At 40.0% G+C, this 16,469-nt stretch overlaps 1 protein-coding gene across 6 annotated transcripts in view; it reads left to right on the top strand.

The window, feature by feature from the left end:
* The first annotated feature begins 3,022 nt into the window (after positions 1 to 3,022).
* auts2a (activator of transcription and developmental regulator AUTS2 a) overlaps positions 3,023 to 16,469 on the top strand; it is a 278,438-nt gene continuing 264,991 nt past the window's right edge. For all 6 annotated transcript variants that reach the window (XM_072374256.1, XM_072374254.1, XM_072374257.1 and 3 more), the window contains exons 1-2: positions 3,023 to 3,184; positions 5,021 to 5,757. In XM_072374256.1, the coding sequence (XP_072230357.1) occupies positions 5,470 to 5,757 (288 nt within the window). In that variant the 5' untranslated portion in view covers positions 3,023 to 3,184; positions 5,021 to 5,469. The remainder of the gene's footprint in view (positions 3,185 to 5,020; positions 5,758 to 16,469) is intronic.

The raw sequence follows: 16,469 nt of genomic DNA, 5'->3' as shown, positions 1-16,469 counted from the left end.
GTATTACGTTAACGTTAAGGGCATTAACCACTTGTAAGGCCTTCAGGGACAAGTCATTAGTGATGAATATTAAACCTCCTACACACAGTGTGTTAGAGATACTGAAGTCTCCACTATACCTTTGATGAATAGCGTCATCAAATCATATTTGCCATGGGAACATAACAAGAAAGAACAATGAGAAACGGCTACATGGCGCACCTTCTACTCTTACTCTGCACAGCTACAGAGGGGAATATCTGAAGACTGTTCTGCACTCACAGTGTAAGTAATAGGGGCTATTATAGAGCTTATAGGCAGACATGTACGGGGAATAAGGATTTGAGAATACTTCTAAACTCTTTGTTGCTATAAGTACCCAGCAATTCAACATGCATTATGCCAAATAGTGTCATTACATACCACTTGAGTCTCTCTCTTGATATGCACAGATAAAAAAGGAAGAAGACACACAGATTAAAGGTAAAAGCTACTAACAGGCAGGTGTAACAATATGGGGATGTTAGGGGTTCCATTTTGTGAATCAGATTCTTTAATTACCACCATCTGCTCTCTGAGGATGAAAAAGAGGGAAAGCAGCGTTGCGTTCTGATATGGCAATTAAAGATAAAAGCTGTTAAAAGCAATTTAACAGGAGAAATGCATTATTTGTTTTTTCGAAGATTACACAAATGCTTTGTGTGAATGCTCCCACAGGCCTCATCCATATTGGTGTCGTAAAAGCAGGTTAGAATGAATCCATTTTTCTTGTTCCAGTTCTACATCCAGTTGATCGGTCTTCAGATCTCCATATCCAGTTGGTTGTGTGACAGCGGGTAAATCTGTGGAGGCCAAGAAAGTTTGGGCCAAGGTGTAATTAAAGCTGATTATTGCGAAGCATACGAGAGGCTACAGAGCGGCACATTTGTCTTCCCCACAAATGAGCTGAGGCTGGGAGAGCTGAATTAGCTGCCTTGCTGTCGCCTCTTCTCTGCCATACCACTTTGTCACAAGGACAGTCCTCCTGGAGGATCAGACGGGGTCAAGTGCGAGTGTATCGCCTGGCATTATTCTTACGGGCCGGTGGGCTCCCTGTTCCGCCGGGCATTGAGAATTGTAGCACTTGAGCAAGCTCTGAGCCACACCACACAGTCTCAGCATCATTAAACCGGGCTAAAAATACACTGCCCACCCATGCCACCCTGTTCACCGAGGACACTGTGAGAGAGGCCCTGACTTCAGTCTGTGACATGCATGACACTGTTATTTTTCAAGGCAATACAGTAACAGTACATGCTATATAACTGGTGCAAAGCGCTCTTTCATTTTCCTCACTTGTTCATAGGATCATTACCGATACCACAAATGCTTTACAAATTCACACTGCTATTGATGCTTTCCCCATGGGCATTAATGGGTTGAGAAATCAATAAGTGTTTGTGTAATGGTTGAGTGACATGTGCTTCATTGCATTTACTCAGCACTGATGACAAAGCCCACATCAGTATATATATAGATATATAGATATATGGGCACACTGCACACAAAGCTAGAACTAATGATTGTTTTTATCATTTAATCTGCTGATGCATTCCTGTTTTCGTTGTATGGTTTAAATCTATAAACAAACTTGGTCAATAGTGAAGAAGATACTATCACACTTTGCAAGAGCACAAAAATCTAAAACCAGATTTGATTTCCACCTCATCGGTTAATTACTCGATAACAGCTTAAACTTGTTATTTAGTTAGTCGTGTGCTTTTTATCGACTGACTCCCTGGAACCTCTGGTGTCGTGAATCTCCGACAGTACGGCAGTATGGCCGCTGGTGAACCACAGTGCCCTCTTTTTTTTTTCCTAAGAAAGCTACATAAAGTAGGAATATGGATTTATCACTGGCAAATGATGCATTGTATTGATCTTGAGTAACTGCACTCTTACATAATCATGTTTCTCTTTCTCTCTCAAGGGCATCGCTAACATCAATACATCATCACATTTTGTGGCTTTGAATCAACTAAAAAAAAATAAAAATCTTTACTCTTTGAAAACTTAATGACTATTGCTACCCAGCAAAAGTTGAGGCTGATTAACAAACAGAACAGGCTACAGCCTCAAACAAGACAGGCTTGATGTCATCACCCACAGGTGCAGGCGATTGTCAGATTGCTGGGGCAGCAGTGGCTAACATCAAACTGCAGGGATCAAGCTTCAAATGCCAAATATATACTTTTAAAATACCTTTAATTATTTATTTCTGCGTTGCCCCCTTGGCCAGGCTTCTCTGTTGATGTTTGCTGGGTGGGAAGGTGAGTTCGCTGGCCCTCAGTGTCCCTGAGGCAAAAGCTTAAGGTGCTTTCATGAGACAAATTCTAAGTTGACACCTGAGCTGGGGTGTGTTATCTTCCAGAGAGAAAGATTAATTTTTTTTTTTTAGCAGTTTGTTGACAACTTTACAAATCGTTTTTATAATATTATGACACAGTGATGCAGTCAGTGGAAATACTCGGATTAAAGATACATATGTTTGTTTGTTTCTTGCCTCATTTCGATGAAAACAAAGTGTAGTGCAGAATAGCTTAATTAGCTTTGTGGTTACTAGCATATGGACTTATAAAAGTTCGTGTGGCAGAAATAATGCTAAAGGCATTTTTATTACAGCTTTTAAACATGTTTTTTTTTTATTTCGAAGACGAGGTTTATAAAGTAGCCGAACGAGCAAATGTTTATTTACACGCACGCTTGATGTTTTGATCAACTTTATATTTTTTTTGTATTCAGTTTTTTAAAAAGTATTTTAACATATGTATGATGCAGAGAGATGAATTTCCTCCAGAAGTTTGAATACAGGCTAGGCTTTGTGTGGCTTGAGGTTCAGTTATGCTACTGAGTATATTGCACTTGCACGGTTACTCGTAGAAATTGCGATGCACCTCAAATGGCCAGAGACAGCACTACTTGCGCCGAGGAGGAAGCGTTCAGCCTGTAAAGCGGCACTGCGGCATCGCCGTATCACTGCGCCCTGGTCTCCCTTCTCCGGGATCCTGAAGCTCGGATCTGGGGAGAGGAGGAGGAGATACCCTATGGTTTTCCTTTGCGGGATTTATTTTGCCAGCTCCAGACCTTCTCGTGCTTTATCTTTTTCTTTTTTTGCCTTAACCGAAGATCTTCAACTTCTCCGGACGGTTCCTCCCCACTCGCAAGGGTTTGCATTTCTTGGTTTTGCATGACGTGTCTTGGAGCTATAAAAAAAAAAAAAAAAAAAAAGAGGCTTGCTTTTGTTGTGTGTCTTATAGTGGAAAATGAAGCTTGGAGAGCCGGAGCAGGAGGCAGTGCCAGTCCGCTGCTGCTGTTGTGGGCTGGAGCTGGATTACAGAGCCTGAGATCTCTACTGACAGCACAGGCGGACAAAAAGGGACTGTGAGCGAAGACAAGGGAAAGAGTCTGTACTGAGCAAGAAAAGCCAGGGCGAGTGCTAGAGCAGTTTTTTTTTTTTTTGTTGTTGTTTTTGTTTTTTTTTTCAATTAGGCAATATCTTGGGAGCTATTTGAGCACTATATGTGTGTCATCAGATGAGTGTTTGGCAGGAGGCATCAGGTTAAAGGCATAGGTAAAATGATTCAGGACGGATATTATAGCAAAGGTTTCTTAATCTTTAGAAGAGAGGGCAGAATAACTGCACGAAAGGAATACTCTTTATTATTTTCTGCATATTTAAACATTGCCACGCTTGCTCATTAGATGTTTCTTTGTTGTGCATTCATTTGATGATGAATCCAAACAGTTGAAACTGCATTTTTCTTTTTTCTTTCTTTCTTTTTGTTAAATCCACTTTTGCAGGGTGTAGCAGACCATGTACATGTGCTGCAGAATCCAGATGAGCTACATTACATGACAGCATGTGTCCAAGGAGACAATGTAAAGTTGAAGATGGTGGTTGACTGTGACAGATTGCTTTTGGTTTTGTGTGGTGATGCAGAAAAGGTGCCGTTCCTCCGTGTTTGAAATGCCCACCGGTGTAAGAGATTTTATTGTTAGGTCATTTTTACCAAAGGCAGCAGTTTGTGGGTTCAGTTTTCTTCCAATTGCTACCATTTCAGTGATGTAATGGATGAAAATTGTTATTCTGGACACATTGAGAAGCTCCGTTTTCTACCACAATGCCAGAATGACTTTTGGTGGCTTTAGGCCTCGATTGTTTTCTGTTCCTTGAACGATCCAGATTAAGACTGCAAGCTGTTGAATGTTGCATCCTGATAATAAAGCAGCCAGATGCCTTCACTGTCAGACAGTGAAGGTATGCCCTGCTGAGCTCTGAGTTGAGTGCAGAATGACATTACTAAAGGGTCATAACATTTGTCTTGATTTGTTATCAGTATGTCAAAAACCTCTAGGACAACTCCCTGTTCCCTGACAGACTCACTTCCATTCTTGAACAACAGCCCTTTTTTTTCTTTCTCATTTTTTTTGTTTATGAATGAGATCTATTTTGGTTGAATGAGTAGCAAACTGAGACAGTGTGTCATGCAGAATATAAGTGATTCTGATGGACGCTTCTGTGTCAGATTTGTTTTATTCAAGAGTAGATTTCAAATCGCTTCTTGTTCGGCTTCAGCTCAGCGGTACACATTTTCTGCATGTAAGCAGTAACGTATCTAAACAAGCCCACGTTTACAAGGTCGAGGCTTCAAGTGGTCAATTTAAATAATTTTTGTCATTAAATCTCGTTGTTAGAAACACAGTTTTGATTCAAGCTTGCTAAAGGCTGTCGAGGACTCGGTAAAAGAGCACTTTTACCTCATATGATCGCATCTCTGAGCTCGATGACCCTCGATGGCACGGTCAGAAAGCACGGTGTATTCTCCTGAGCTGATTGTAGACACACTAATGAAACCTTCATCTTGCGTTATGTGCGATGGCCACAACCCAGTGCATAGCATGAAGTACCTTTTTGAAAAATGTCTCATTGAATAACTGCATTGTTGACCTTGCTGATTGAACATGTTGCAAATGCATGCTCTCTTTGTCTTTACTTTTGTAGGCGGGTGAGTTTGCCAACCTTGGGTAAGAGCAGTCAGTTCTTGGAGAAGAAAGATGTGGCGACCACTGCTCACCTCCTTATGGCAGCACATGCTTCCTAAGCAGACTTTTGCTTTAACCTGAAAAGCCCCACCACTGATGGAATTGGAAGCTTGGTGATGACATGTTTAGTCGATCATTTTACACCTCCGTTGCAGGGTTTGATGGGACTGCCTTTGGGGACCTTTGAGCGGAATCTCGCTTGATTGAGTGACTAGATGCAGTTTTTAGATGTTCTATAATTAAAGGCCTAATATTTTGGATATTATTCGACTTCCTTGGATCTAACCCACTGAAACATTCTCTTGGATATTACGGACATTCTCCTTGAGGAGGGTTTCACTCAAGTGAAGGCTGTCAGTGTTTTTGAATAGTTTTGATTTTTTTTTTGCAAGAGGTGGTTTTATCTGGATGTTTTCCATGAAGGACATGGATGGCCCTCGACCAAGTGGCCTCCGGAGGAAGAGGAAGTCGAGGTCGGAGAGGGATCGGGAGAGGAGATCAAATGGGATAAAGAACAACCATGTTAAAGGCTCAGTGTTTCGCCTCTCCTCTGACTCAGAGCGAGAGGGTGAAAGAGAGCCGTCCTCATCCCGCCCTCGACCCCCACGAAGAAAGCGAAAGGATTCTACTTCAGCTGAAGAGGACATCATTGATGGCTTCTCCATAACAGGCTTCGTGACCCTGGAGGCTCTTGAGGTGAGTGATTAATCACAGGGGGAGCTCACTCAACCTTTAGCCTTGTGTCTCTGTGTGCGTTGAACTTCTGCATCAAAAATGAACCTGAAAATCTCAGTGAACCAGCACCTCTTTGACTTGGCTGGCCCAGTGTTTTAGCTTCTGCGTGCATATTTGGTTTTGATGTGAGCTGGTGTTCAGCACATGTAGCTTTAAACGCAGTCCCCCTGTAGCCAGAGGTTACTATCTGTATTTGTGTCGCTGCTGCGTTTACTGCTCTTGGTATGCTTTCACAAGTTCTCCAGCAAAGCCTTTCAACAGATTAGGGATGTTCAGCTGTGGAAGTAGTCGCTCTTGGGGCTTTGTATACTTCGAAGTGAAAAAGCAATTTGATCCAGGTTACAACAGTTTATTTGGAGAGGGAGTAATTTATTGTATGCAGGTTATCTGTTTTCCAGGGAATGCAAACTGAGAACAGGCTGCGTTCCAGTGATCTGAATTATGACTTGTACAGCACAACTGCTACATTTTTCTGTAATGAATTGTGTCAAGTCAAAGGAAAAGTGTTTTATTGAGGCTTTGGGGCCACAATAAACCTCCAGAACATCTTGAATGCTTTTCTGGTTCAGTATCTCCATATTATGTAATATATTCTCACCTGTTTTTTGGTGTGTTGATGGAGTAAACCTGCGACAATATCTGCCTGGCTTTTCATTTAGGGACTACACGTTTTATCACATCAGTGACTTACCCCTGGCCTCTATTTAACTGTTTGTGTGTTAGTTTTCACTATTAATAATTGGATTAGAAACAAAAAAAATGCAATTTATTGGGTTTATCTGAATTTCGGGGTGACGGATTGACAGGAAGACACTTATGAGACATTACAAAACAAGCAGAACAGAAATAGAACATGTATTTGAAAGGAGGTACACTGAAATAGATGGACCCCTTACTGTTGCTTTGCGTTGTTCACAGGAAATATTAAGTTTTCTGTACATTTTTAGCAAAATATTTTGCTTTTAAATGTCGAGTTTGCAGTGATCTTGTTTCAGCAGTTTGTGAAAACAGTTTCCTCACAAGATCAGACAGAGATGTGAAAGACTGTCAGGTTTGTAATATATTTGAATAGGTGAGATAACAATCTCTGGTCTGCTGATGTGACTCGAGTCAAGGACACTGGCAGTGTGTCTCAGTCTGTCAGATCCACACTTCTAACAGCTCAACAGAATCTATCTTGATTTTTCTTTCTTTATTAAGTGTCTATTGAACTGCTGAGTTCTTGTGCTTCTGTTTTTCTTTTTTTCTCCTCATTCTGCTGGACTTTCTAAGTTTTTCTTCCCATTGATGTTTTCTGCCTCAGTCTGCTAAAGCATTGCTGCCCACCATTTCAGATTACTTCTCAATATACACACAGAGCAATATATGTCAGAGAGACCCTGAATTTTTGTGTATTTTCATTCTGCAACTGCAAATGTTTTATCGTTTCACTTTGCTGATCTTCACCTCCACAGTTTAAAAATCCCCCTCATGATCATAATCCAAATTATACTGTTTTTTTTTCTTTTTTAGAAAGTCTTGAGTGGAACAGATAACTTGCTCTCTGTTCATGAGTAGAATTTATCCTTGCTACTTCACTACCACACACAGAATTGATCTAGCCTGATCAGCCAAATGAAAAAAGGATAAATAAATGAAAATATCGGAGTAAACTGATATGTAATCAGTGATTTTTAAAAAGCACTTTGTACTAAATGTTCTTGCCAAAGTGGTGAAATGTAGAGTTCAAGTAAGAACAAGAGAAAACCAATTATCGTTGTGTACTTAATGTGTGCGTTTGCCAACTCGCAAACACATTTTAGAGTGTGACAGAACTCATTAATGCAGTATCACCTCACAGGGAAAGGAGGTGGCACTATTGAAGTGCAACACTGCTAACACTTGTTGGAGAGCTTTAAATATAGTTTTGAATATAGTACTTTGTCATTTAATTCCAGGAAACAGAAGACAGTCATTTAGTCTTATAGTGTATTAGATTTTTATTTGGATAATTTAATCTGGACACTTACAGACCATTATCCAGTCTTTAGGTTGATCAGATCTGTATGTGATGTACTGCGGTGAGTGACCAAATCTGTGGTGTATTTTTGATTAGTTTGGAAGGAAAGGAAGCAGCATTTGGTTTGGGGGGGGGCAGCAAACTGGAGAGGTGTGTGTTTATTTAATCATGTCATCAGCTTTGAACCTCCTAGGTGGTTCAAATTTCTTGAAAACTGACACACAGAGGCTGCCTGGCTGCTCTCGCAGGAGTCCTCAGGGCTGTTTTGCTGGGCACACGCTCCTTCTCCATGGGGAGACCGGACTGCACGGTTGGGATAACCTCTCTTAGTACAGAAGTCCTCTGCCACAGTTTCTCAAACTCATGGAGTTTGCATTTGTTTTTGTTTTTCTGCAGTTGTTCTTTCACAATTTTAGGCCAGCCTTTACCTGGTAGCATTGGATAACCTGCTATCTATATCAATGGATAGCTACCCTGCCTGGAGCAGCATCTAAATTTGTTCTGGTCCTGCGAAAACACCGCAGTGTTGCATCGCTCCACAGAGAGAGTGAGGTGATGGTTAAAGTACTGATTGGAATAGCTCTATTGATGTTCAGCTTACTGAGGCTTCACTGATTTCCATGGCTAATTAGCATGCCTATTAACAAAAGCTGCTGTAAAAAGCTCTTGTATATTAAATCAGGAATGAAGATTGCCACAAATCTGATTCCATACCTTTCAAACAGGACGGTGTGGCATTTCATGAATTGGTGCTACGAAAAGGGCATTTTCTTTTTCTGCTTCAAAGAGAGCAGCTTAAATCCTTAACCGCATAGTAAGCGGACAAAACGTGTGGATCACCCTTGAAATTGTAGGCTTGGAGTATGACTGCAATTCTGCCTCAGTTTGTATTCCTGAAGTGCAAGACTCGCCTCCTTTTTCAAAGACACTCTGACAGCACTGTTTCAGACTGGAGATAGCAACAGTAGTTGGCTATCTCATCCCAGTTGGACTTGTGTTGGTGGGGAAGCAATTGAACCAAATCTCCAAATACCTCTGGTTCTGGTTGGAGTTGCCCTCCAGGACACAGTGAATCTCTCCTTGAGCAGAGCAAGAACAACATCCACCAGCTGCAGTCCAAGTTAGTGGAGTTTGTGCATTCTTTCAAGTCTGTTCTTGTTGTTTATTCCTATTTTCAGTTGTGTAACTGGGTACCGAGTTAACTTCTCCAGTTAGACCACACAGTGTTTATGGGCTCCGTTGCATTAAAATGGAAAGATGCACAAACATATTGCTCCTCTAGTGGCTCTTTTTCTTTTTAAATTCTGATGAGGTCAGACCCCTGGAGGTATATGCTAGTGCTTTCCATCTGTCACCACTTTGCTGCAGCCACACTGCTCCCAGGCCTGCTTTCCATGTGCAGTGCCGAAAGTTAGGCTGCAGGTTTGCTTTTTAGCAGTTTCAGAATGAACATTAGGCTGTTTGAGTCAGCTTACGGCTTTAAGGCATTCTGATGTTCCTGTGAGTGGGTGAAAAACTTTGTACTGTACTGTCATTCTTTGATTTTTCAGTGTGAAATTGTAGCTCATGGAGAGATGAAGCCTGAGTGCAGTCGTACTGAGCAGATATTCACTTGTTATGAGTTTATTAGAGTAAAAATGTAGTGCTAAGGCACACCCAGTCTGTTGCAGTATCCAGTGTAACTTTCACCATTTGCTAAGTGCAGTTTTCTTTTTAACAAGTTGTATCTGGCAGAAAGAACAATGTGCTCACTTACACTGACCAAGAAATTCCAAAGACGTTTTGAGGAATATTTATTCACTGCACTGAGATCAAAGCCCACAGCAGTGGCTCATGTCCTTTTGAAGTAGCTGGTTAGGAGACAGATTTTTATTGAGAGGCCTTAACGGCAACATATTGTAGCATTTGAAGAAATGACCAAATTATTTATTAGTCTACTCTTAAACCTCTGCTGTTTGCGTTCAGTCATTTCAGTTGAAGGAGGTTCCTGACCTCAGCATGCCTCTGCTGGTCAGAACTGATTTAATGTTGCCTTAGTGAACCCACTGCTCCATTATTTAAAATCACGCCTCTGCTCAGGCTACTTCTGAATTGTTTTGGTTGGTTGGAGTTTCTAACTGCTCAACATGAAATTACTTTCATGAGGTGTTCTTTGGATTTCTTGAAATGAAAGTGGTTTGAAGCGTTAGCATCACCTTGCTTTTATCAAAAGCTCTCTGTTAAGTATCCTGTAGCCTGGGTTTTAAGGTACAATATGAATAAAAATGTTCTTACTTTGTCATGTTTGCTTGAGCTGAATTAAACATGCCACAGCCTGGCAGGGAGTGAACCTGCTCTTCTAAGGAGGAATGTAATCGCACCGTTGTAAACGGAGTATCATGCTGGATTTATGGAGGACAGAAACCAGGGCATCATCACAAAATGGAATTAATCTTTTCCCGTCATATTTTTCAAACTTTCCTCTGCTGCTGCTTTCCAACATTATGGCTTCAGGCTAGACTGACTCCTGTTTTTGAATTCTGATAACAACACCACATCTCCGTACTCAGGAGTTTAACACTGCATTCTGAGCTCAGGAAAAACTGTAATTTACTGCATTTCACTGAGCTCCTGTCAGTTTTGTTGCTCTTCAGAACAGTTTGCTTGACTGACTCAATTTGGTATGTACTGTAGAACGGGAGGACAGGGTTGACATTATGCACAAACAATTTACAGCATCAGGTGCTGGGCATGTCTGTATAACATCAGCAGGGTTCGGTTCAGGTGCTCTTTCTGTTAGTTTGTCTTAAGACCAAAATGTAAGAACTGCTACATTAGTTTGCTGATCCTGTTCTGCCACAAAAAAATCCAAAACATCAGTATATGTAAATTTGTAATTTGTAGTTGGTAATTGGCTTATTAATTTAATATTTTCAACAAATAAAAAAAGAGACATTTTAAGTGTTTTTGGTCCCTTTAAAATAAAATACAGTTTGTTGACATGCATATGGAATTATTTTAGTCTTCTCTAAAATATTCAACAGTGCTGAAGATGCTGGATCTAACATATGGAGATAAAAGAAAGCTCTCAGGTTTGGTTGGCAGTGATTTGCTGGAACGGATACTAAAATCGTATGTCAGTTTATCTGCCAGTTCTTTTTAGATATTTGCAAGCACAAGGTATACAGTTACTAAAATGATTGCTTATCAGTTTCCTCTGGTATGCAGTACCCTGAAAAAGGCTTTAGCTCGGGGGGGAAAAAGACTTGTAATAGATATTGCATCAGGTTCTACACTAGAACTGGGTTTATTATGTCTTTTATAACTGGACCAAACGGCAGACTACTTGCCGTTCCCCACCAGTGAGGGAAGGGATTGCCAGTCGATAACAAAGAGCTTTAATGCATTTCACTGCAGGCTACACATCACTCTGACAAAAAGTCCATAAGAGGGATATGTATAAACCATGTGTCTGCTAGAAGAGAAATGTTTTCATAAAAGCTGTGGAAATCCTCCGCCTGTCCTTCGCTGCTGTTTACATTTGATTTTATTTCCACTGATACACCACCAGCATCTAGTTCATTTCCAATTACGTCCCATTTTCTATTTAATATCTGATGCCCCTATCGGTTATTTAATTTTGGACTCCAGCCTTGCACCCATCTGTCGCACTCATTCATAGACTGGCCTTGGAAATTTGACACATTCAAACTGAAGCACCACAGTTCATAGTTTAGGCTGAGTCATCAGTGTTTGTATATGTGGAGGAGGATGAGGGTCATGTGAAGTGAGGATTTCAACCAAATGTTGATGAGTGCATTTCTAAGTTGTCAGATATTCAAATATCAAATGGCCAGCTAATAATTGCTCTTGACATTCAAGAACACTGGGTGTTTAAAAAGGACAGGTCTCCAACCTTGGCTGAGGAGAGCAACTGTGGATATTAAGTCAACAAAGGACGTTTGCCTCATATGGCCAAATGAAGACAATGAATTGCAATTTAACAGTCTGGCATTTTCTCTTCTTGTATGCCGTTCGTGGGATGATGCTCTCAGCTTGCCAGCATTTGAAAAACAATTGATTTTCTCTGGCACAGCCCCCAGAAATCTGCCTGGAGGAGGATTGAAGTGCAGACAATGAGGAATACACTGATAAGTACTTCATTTTACGAAAGAGGCTAATGTGAAATCAAATGTATGGACAGCTTGTTTCTGATGGAATAAGGGGAAAAAAATCAAGACGCATAAGAATCAAGCCAGGTTTTCATCAGGCTTTGTTGCTGAGAGAAAGCAGGTTGAACAAGGACACCTTCAGAGAGGGAGACTTGTTTTTTTTTTTTTTTTCCCACGATGATAGATTTGTGTCTTTACTGCCACTTTGTCAGCCTTTTTATTTAATTCTGCACCTTTCTCATATATTCATCTAGACTCTCCCTGCAGTAATGCTGATTATGATGACGACCATGATGCATGGCTTGCATTGATTTGCTGTGACAGCCCTGTGATGGACATGTTAATGAAATGAGCTGTCAGTTTTGGCTGTGAAAATTGAGACAAACACTATTTGGGGTCGCATGGCGGTCTACAGGGTCTAGGGTTTCAACATTCAAGTGTGTGCACTAACATTTAGGCTCTCATCAAATTCTGGTAACCTTTCCCTCTGGGTGTACTGTCATTTTAAAGGCTGAGGGTGTCTTTCATCTGGGCTGAGTCAGGGTTCTTTTTAAAACCTTTGCTGATCTCTTACGAGAGTATATTCAGCATTTTAGCTGTGTAATGGATCTCTCAGGCAGCTAGTCGACAGTGGTGCTATGATCAAGGACATTTTTACCACAGGTACATTTGTTGGAATAGTTTAACTGTACATGCTCTGCAGCTGTAAGATTTTTTTTTTTTGGTATTTATTACTCATTTGGTTCTCAGTGTTTTCATTTGAACATAAAATGTGTTATTTATGGATGCATTGAGGCCATACTGTAAAAGAATTGAAACATTTGATCTAAAAGAAAGTAAATGAAAAAAACTGGGCAGTTTTTCTTGGTGTATCTAAATGAAACACAGCTTTACTTTATATGCACAAATGGAGTGCAAAGTGCATGGACTTTCATAGGTGACAAGATGTACCTGCCAAGCACCGACATGCTTTTATCACTTGTTAAGGAAGAAATTGACACTGGTGCATTCAAATGAACTCAGGCGAAACAAATGGCTCAGCGGCAGGGGAAATGTGTTACGAGCAGCATCGTGTTTGGAGCTGACAGTCGAGCAGAAGAATGGAACGGTGAGATGTTGTAGCAGCGTGAAGGGATTACACCTTCATCTAAACTTTCCAAATATACTTTGCAATCATATCTGTTTAATTAGCCAGACTTTTGCAGTTAAAGGAAACTGTTGAATTGATGGTGTTTTTACACCTGAAAGTCTGAGGCATGGTTCATGTTATGTTGTTTAATATAAATGGAATCCCTTTATGTTTGGTTTCACACAGCACTTTATGAAATCAGGTATACTACTTTCCCCTACATCCTGCGGTCATCACCTCTGTGATCTGCATCAGTCTGACTTTTTTACATTGATCGGTTTGTAGTCAGGCATATATGCATCGTGCTTGTGGCTAACCTGTGTCGATTTTAAATTAATGAAGCAAAAATGATGCATTTAACTTCTATTCAGGGTAGTTTTGTTTTTCACTGTTTTGATGTTATTCTTGCAGCATTATCAGCAGCACTAACTTCACAACGGAACACCCAAAAGTCAGATCACCATCCTCATTATGCAGAAACTGTTCGCAGACCAGCAAGGAGTGCTGGGCCGTGAGAACGTTTAAGGTGAAAAGGGGACTTATTTCAGAGGATGCAATACAAGCCAGTTATTACTGTGTCCTTATTGTTGTACTTTTTCTGTGCCGGTTTTATGAAGTTTCTTCCGCTTGAACACTAGAGCAGGAAAGGCATTTTTATGAGTTTTCTCCAGATGAATTTTTATCACATTGTCGGATCATATTTCAGTTAAAAATCTTTTCTTTCTCTCACCAAGTGCTCCTGCTGCTTGTTTAGCTTTTTCCACATTAGGAAATAACTGAATTATCATTCAGTTTGATCTGTAATGAGACATCCTGTTTGTGTTGGACCAAGGATGAATCAAAGGGAAGATTTGACACAATCCATTGGTTTCCTTAGCTATTCAGCATTTTACAAATTGCAATGTCATACTGACTTGAAATAAATTGAGTTGAATTGGACTGTTTATTTGGGCTTGAATTGAAATGATCTGTGTTGTGTTCTGACATGACTCTTGCAGTGAATTAAACCATTGTCTTGGGATGTTTCACATTTGTAATTTTAGTCCAGGTCGTGGAATTTGGTGTGAAAGCCCTTTAAGGCTTTAGCATTAAATGGGTCTAAAATTTTCTAAAGTAGAATTGATGAAATCTTGAGCTGCATGAAACCGTTTTTCACCTGAAAGCACTTGAGTTACAGCTTCAACAAGCAGTTGAAATCACAGTGGCAGTGTTTGAAAAGGCTGAGTGGTGGTTGTTGAGATTTATGAATGGCCACTAATATCACTTTCCTCAGCTTAGATTTATATTGGCAGCTAATCTTTGGTTAATGGCTCACCCAGAGTTGTTGAAGAACATTGGATTTAAGGTTTGACCTCTTTAAGAGCCGAGTCTCTCTGACACTAGATAATATTAGACACAGCTCTGAAACTAGATCAATGTATCCTTTTCCAAGTCCGAAGTGAAGTGAATCGCATCCTCATCCTAATATAACGGAGTTGCTATAGTTAAACGAAATACATTTGCCTAGTCTGTATGTCACCAGATCTATGAGCGCGGGTCATTTTCTTTTCCATTTAATCTTTTGCTTTTTTTTCTGGCAGATTTGAAGGGAAAAGATAAATGTTTGCTGAAGCGGATTGTAAAATGCCATCTCTGATGTAGAACTGTGGCTGGAGTCGCACTCTCTTTTGTGTGTAATGGCCCTGATCGTTGTGCGTTTGGACAAACATTTTTCTTTTTTAAGAGAAGACAATTTAATGCTTAACTGCACATTGTGTAATTAATGTTGGTACAGTTGTCACTTGTCTGCATCTGTGTCTTTGTGCCTGTGGAGTTATGGACAGCCCCTGTTGAGGTTTCTACCTGCAGCTTTGAACCTTTGATCTCTCCTCTAGTCTCTGATCCTTCTTTAAAACGGAGCCAACACACCACTGTTTCCATCTCCATCTGCTTCCATTCCTGCACTCTCGGATAAGCTGTGCTCAGTAGCTACAGTGCTAATAATTGTTTACACTTGCTAAAGTGTCAACATATAATCCATAGTCTCGTTTTTCTGGTAATTCAGACTGATATCCAACATCTCCTTTTATTTTTAGTGCCTTAGCTTTTTTGTTTGGTCGCTCAGGACTTGGTTGCATCTCTTTCTAGATCATTTATTTTGAAATGCTAATTCAAGACTCCATGGTTTTTTCTGTCTGTCACCCCTTTGCCCTTGCTTGTGGAGTTATCTGCTCGAGATGCTCAACAGAAGAGCAAGTACGGCAACTGCTCCAGATTAGTCTTTTATTCATTTATTTTTTTAGGTCCATTAGATAGATTTTCAGTTTGCCATTTTATGGACTTCGGTTCAGCATCCTCTGTGAAATGCTTTCAGGCCATCCTCTTTGTTTGATCATGTGTCAAGTACATGGAAATGTGCAGCGTTAGATATTTTATTCAGTGGGATTGGAGAGAAATAGTTGGTCCAGCTAAAACCTGTTTATGGCCTTAAAGCAAACCTTTGATTATTTTGGTTGGGGAAATATTTAATCAGATACAGCGCATAAGAAACTGTGGGAAGATTGGTCATGACTTTTAGGTGGATTATTATTCACCGAGTTAAGATGATGCAGAGCTTACGGTTTGTTTGAATGTCTTGTTTCACATTTGCTGTATATTTATCCAGAGACCCAGCACAACAGAGTAGCCTTCTGTCCTCTGAACTGGAGTCCACCACCTTCTCAAAATGAAACTTCCCAGATTAACGATTTGCATGTGAATGGTTGTTAAAACACAAACGATGCCTGATTCTGTCTGCGGTGAGGTTCAGACAAAGCTGCCATTTAATTTTCATCGAGAAGAATCTTTCAACCTGCATGAATGACATTAGTTTTGGTTCAGCTGGCTGCAAGAAGAATCCACAGGAACATTATATGAAGTGGAATGTGCTGCCTTTCATTTTCACTGGTTTTATATTTATTTATAACTGTTCATGTGACAGATTTGGGTAATTGTTCAGTAAAGCTTTTAATGAAGAGCATTACTACTTTAAATGAAACCAGTTGCCTTTTGAAAATGTTGGAATGCAACAATGTTATTGAGTTTCCTCATAATGGCCTTACATTTTTACCTTTCCTACATCAAAATGAGCCTGAAGACTGATGATTAATTTTGATTAGAATCCACCTATTGTTTCAAATACAGTTGGAGATGAGACTCTCTTCATATAAAATGCAAAATCTGTCTTTGTTATTTGTTCTTCTTGTGTCTGTTTATTTTTCTTTTGGTAAAACTTTGATTTTTGATATTGTCAGTATAGTGACAATAGTTTCCCTTTGAGATTAACTAAATAATGAATTCAATCAAGTCTCTTTAATTCAATTACTATGTGACAAATTCATTAACTATAATCGGATCAGTCTGAATTCCCTTTTTA

This window comes from Leuresthes tenuis, unplaced genomic scaffold, assembly GCF_036924035.1.
Source record: "Leuresthes tenuis unplaced genomic scaffold, fLeuTen1.0.hap1 SCAF_21, whole genome shotgun sequence".
Lineage (NCBI taxonomy): Eukaryota > Metazoa > Chordata > Actinopteri > Atheriniformes > Atherinopsidae > Leuresthes > Leuresthes tenuis.
Note: the sequence above shows the minus strand (reverse complement) of the source record. Positions and strands in the feature narration are given on the sequence as shown.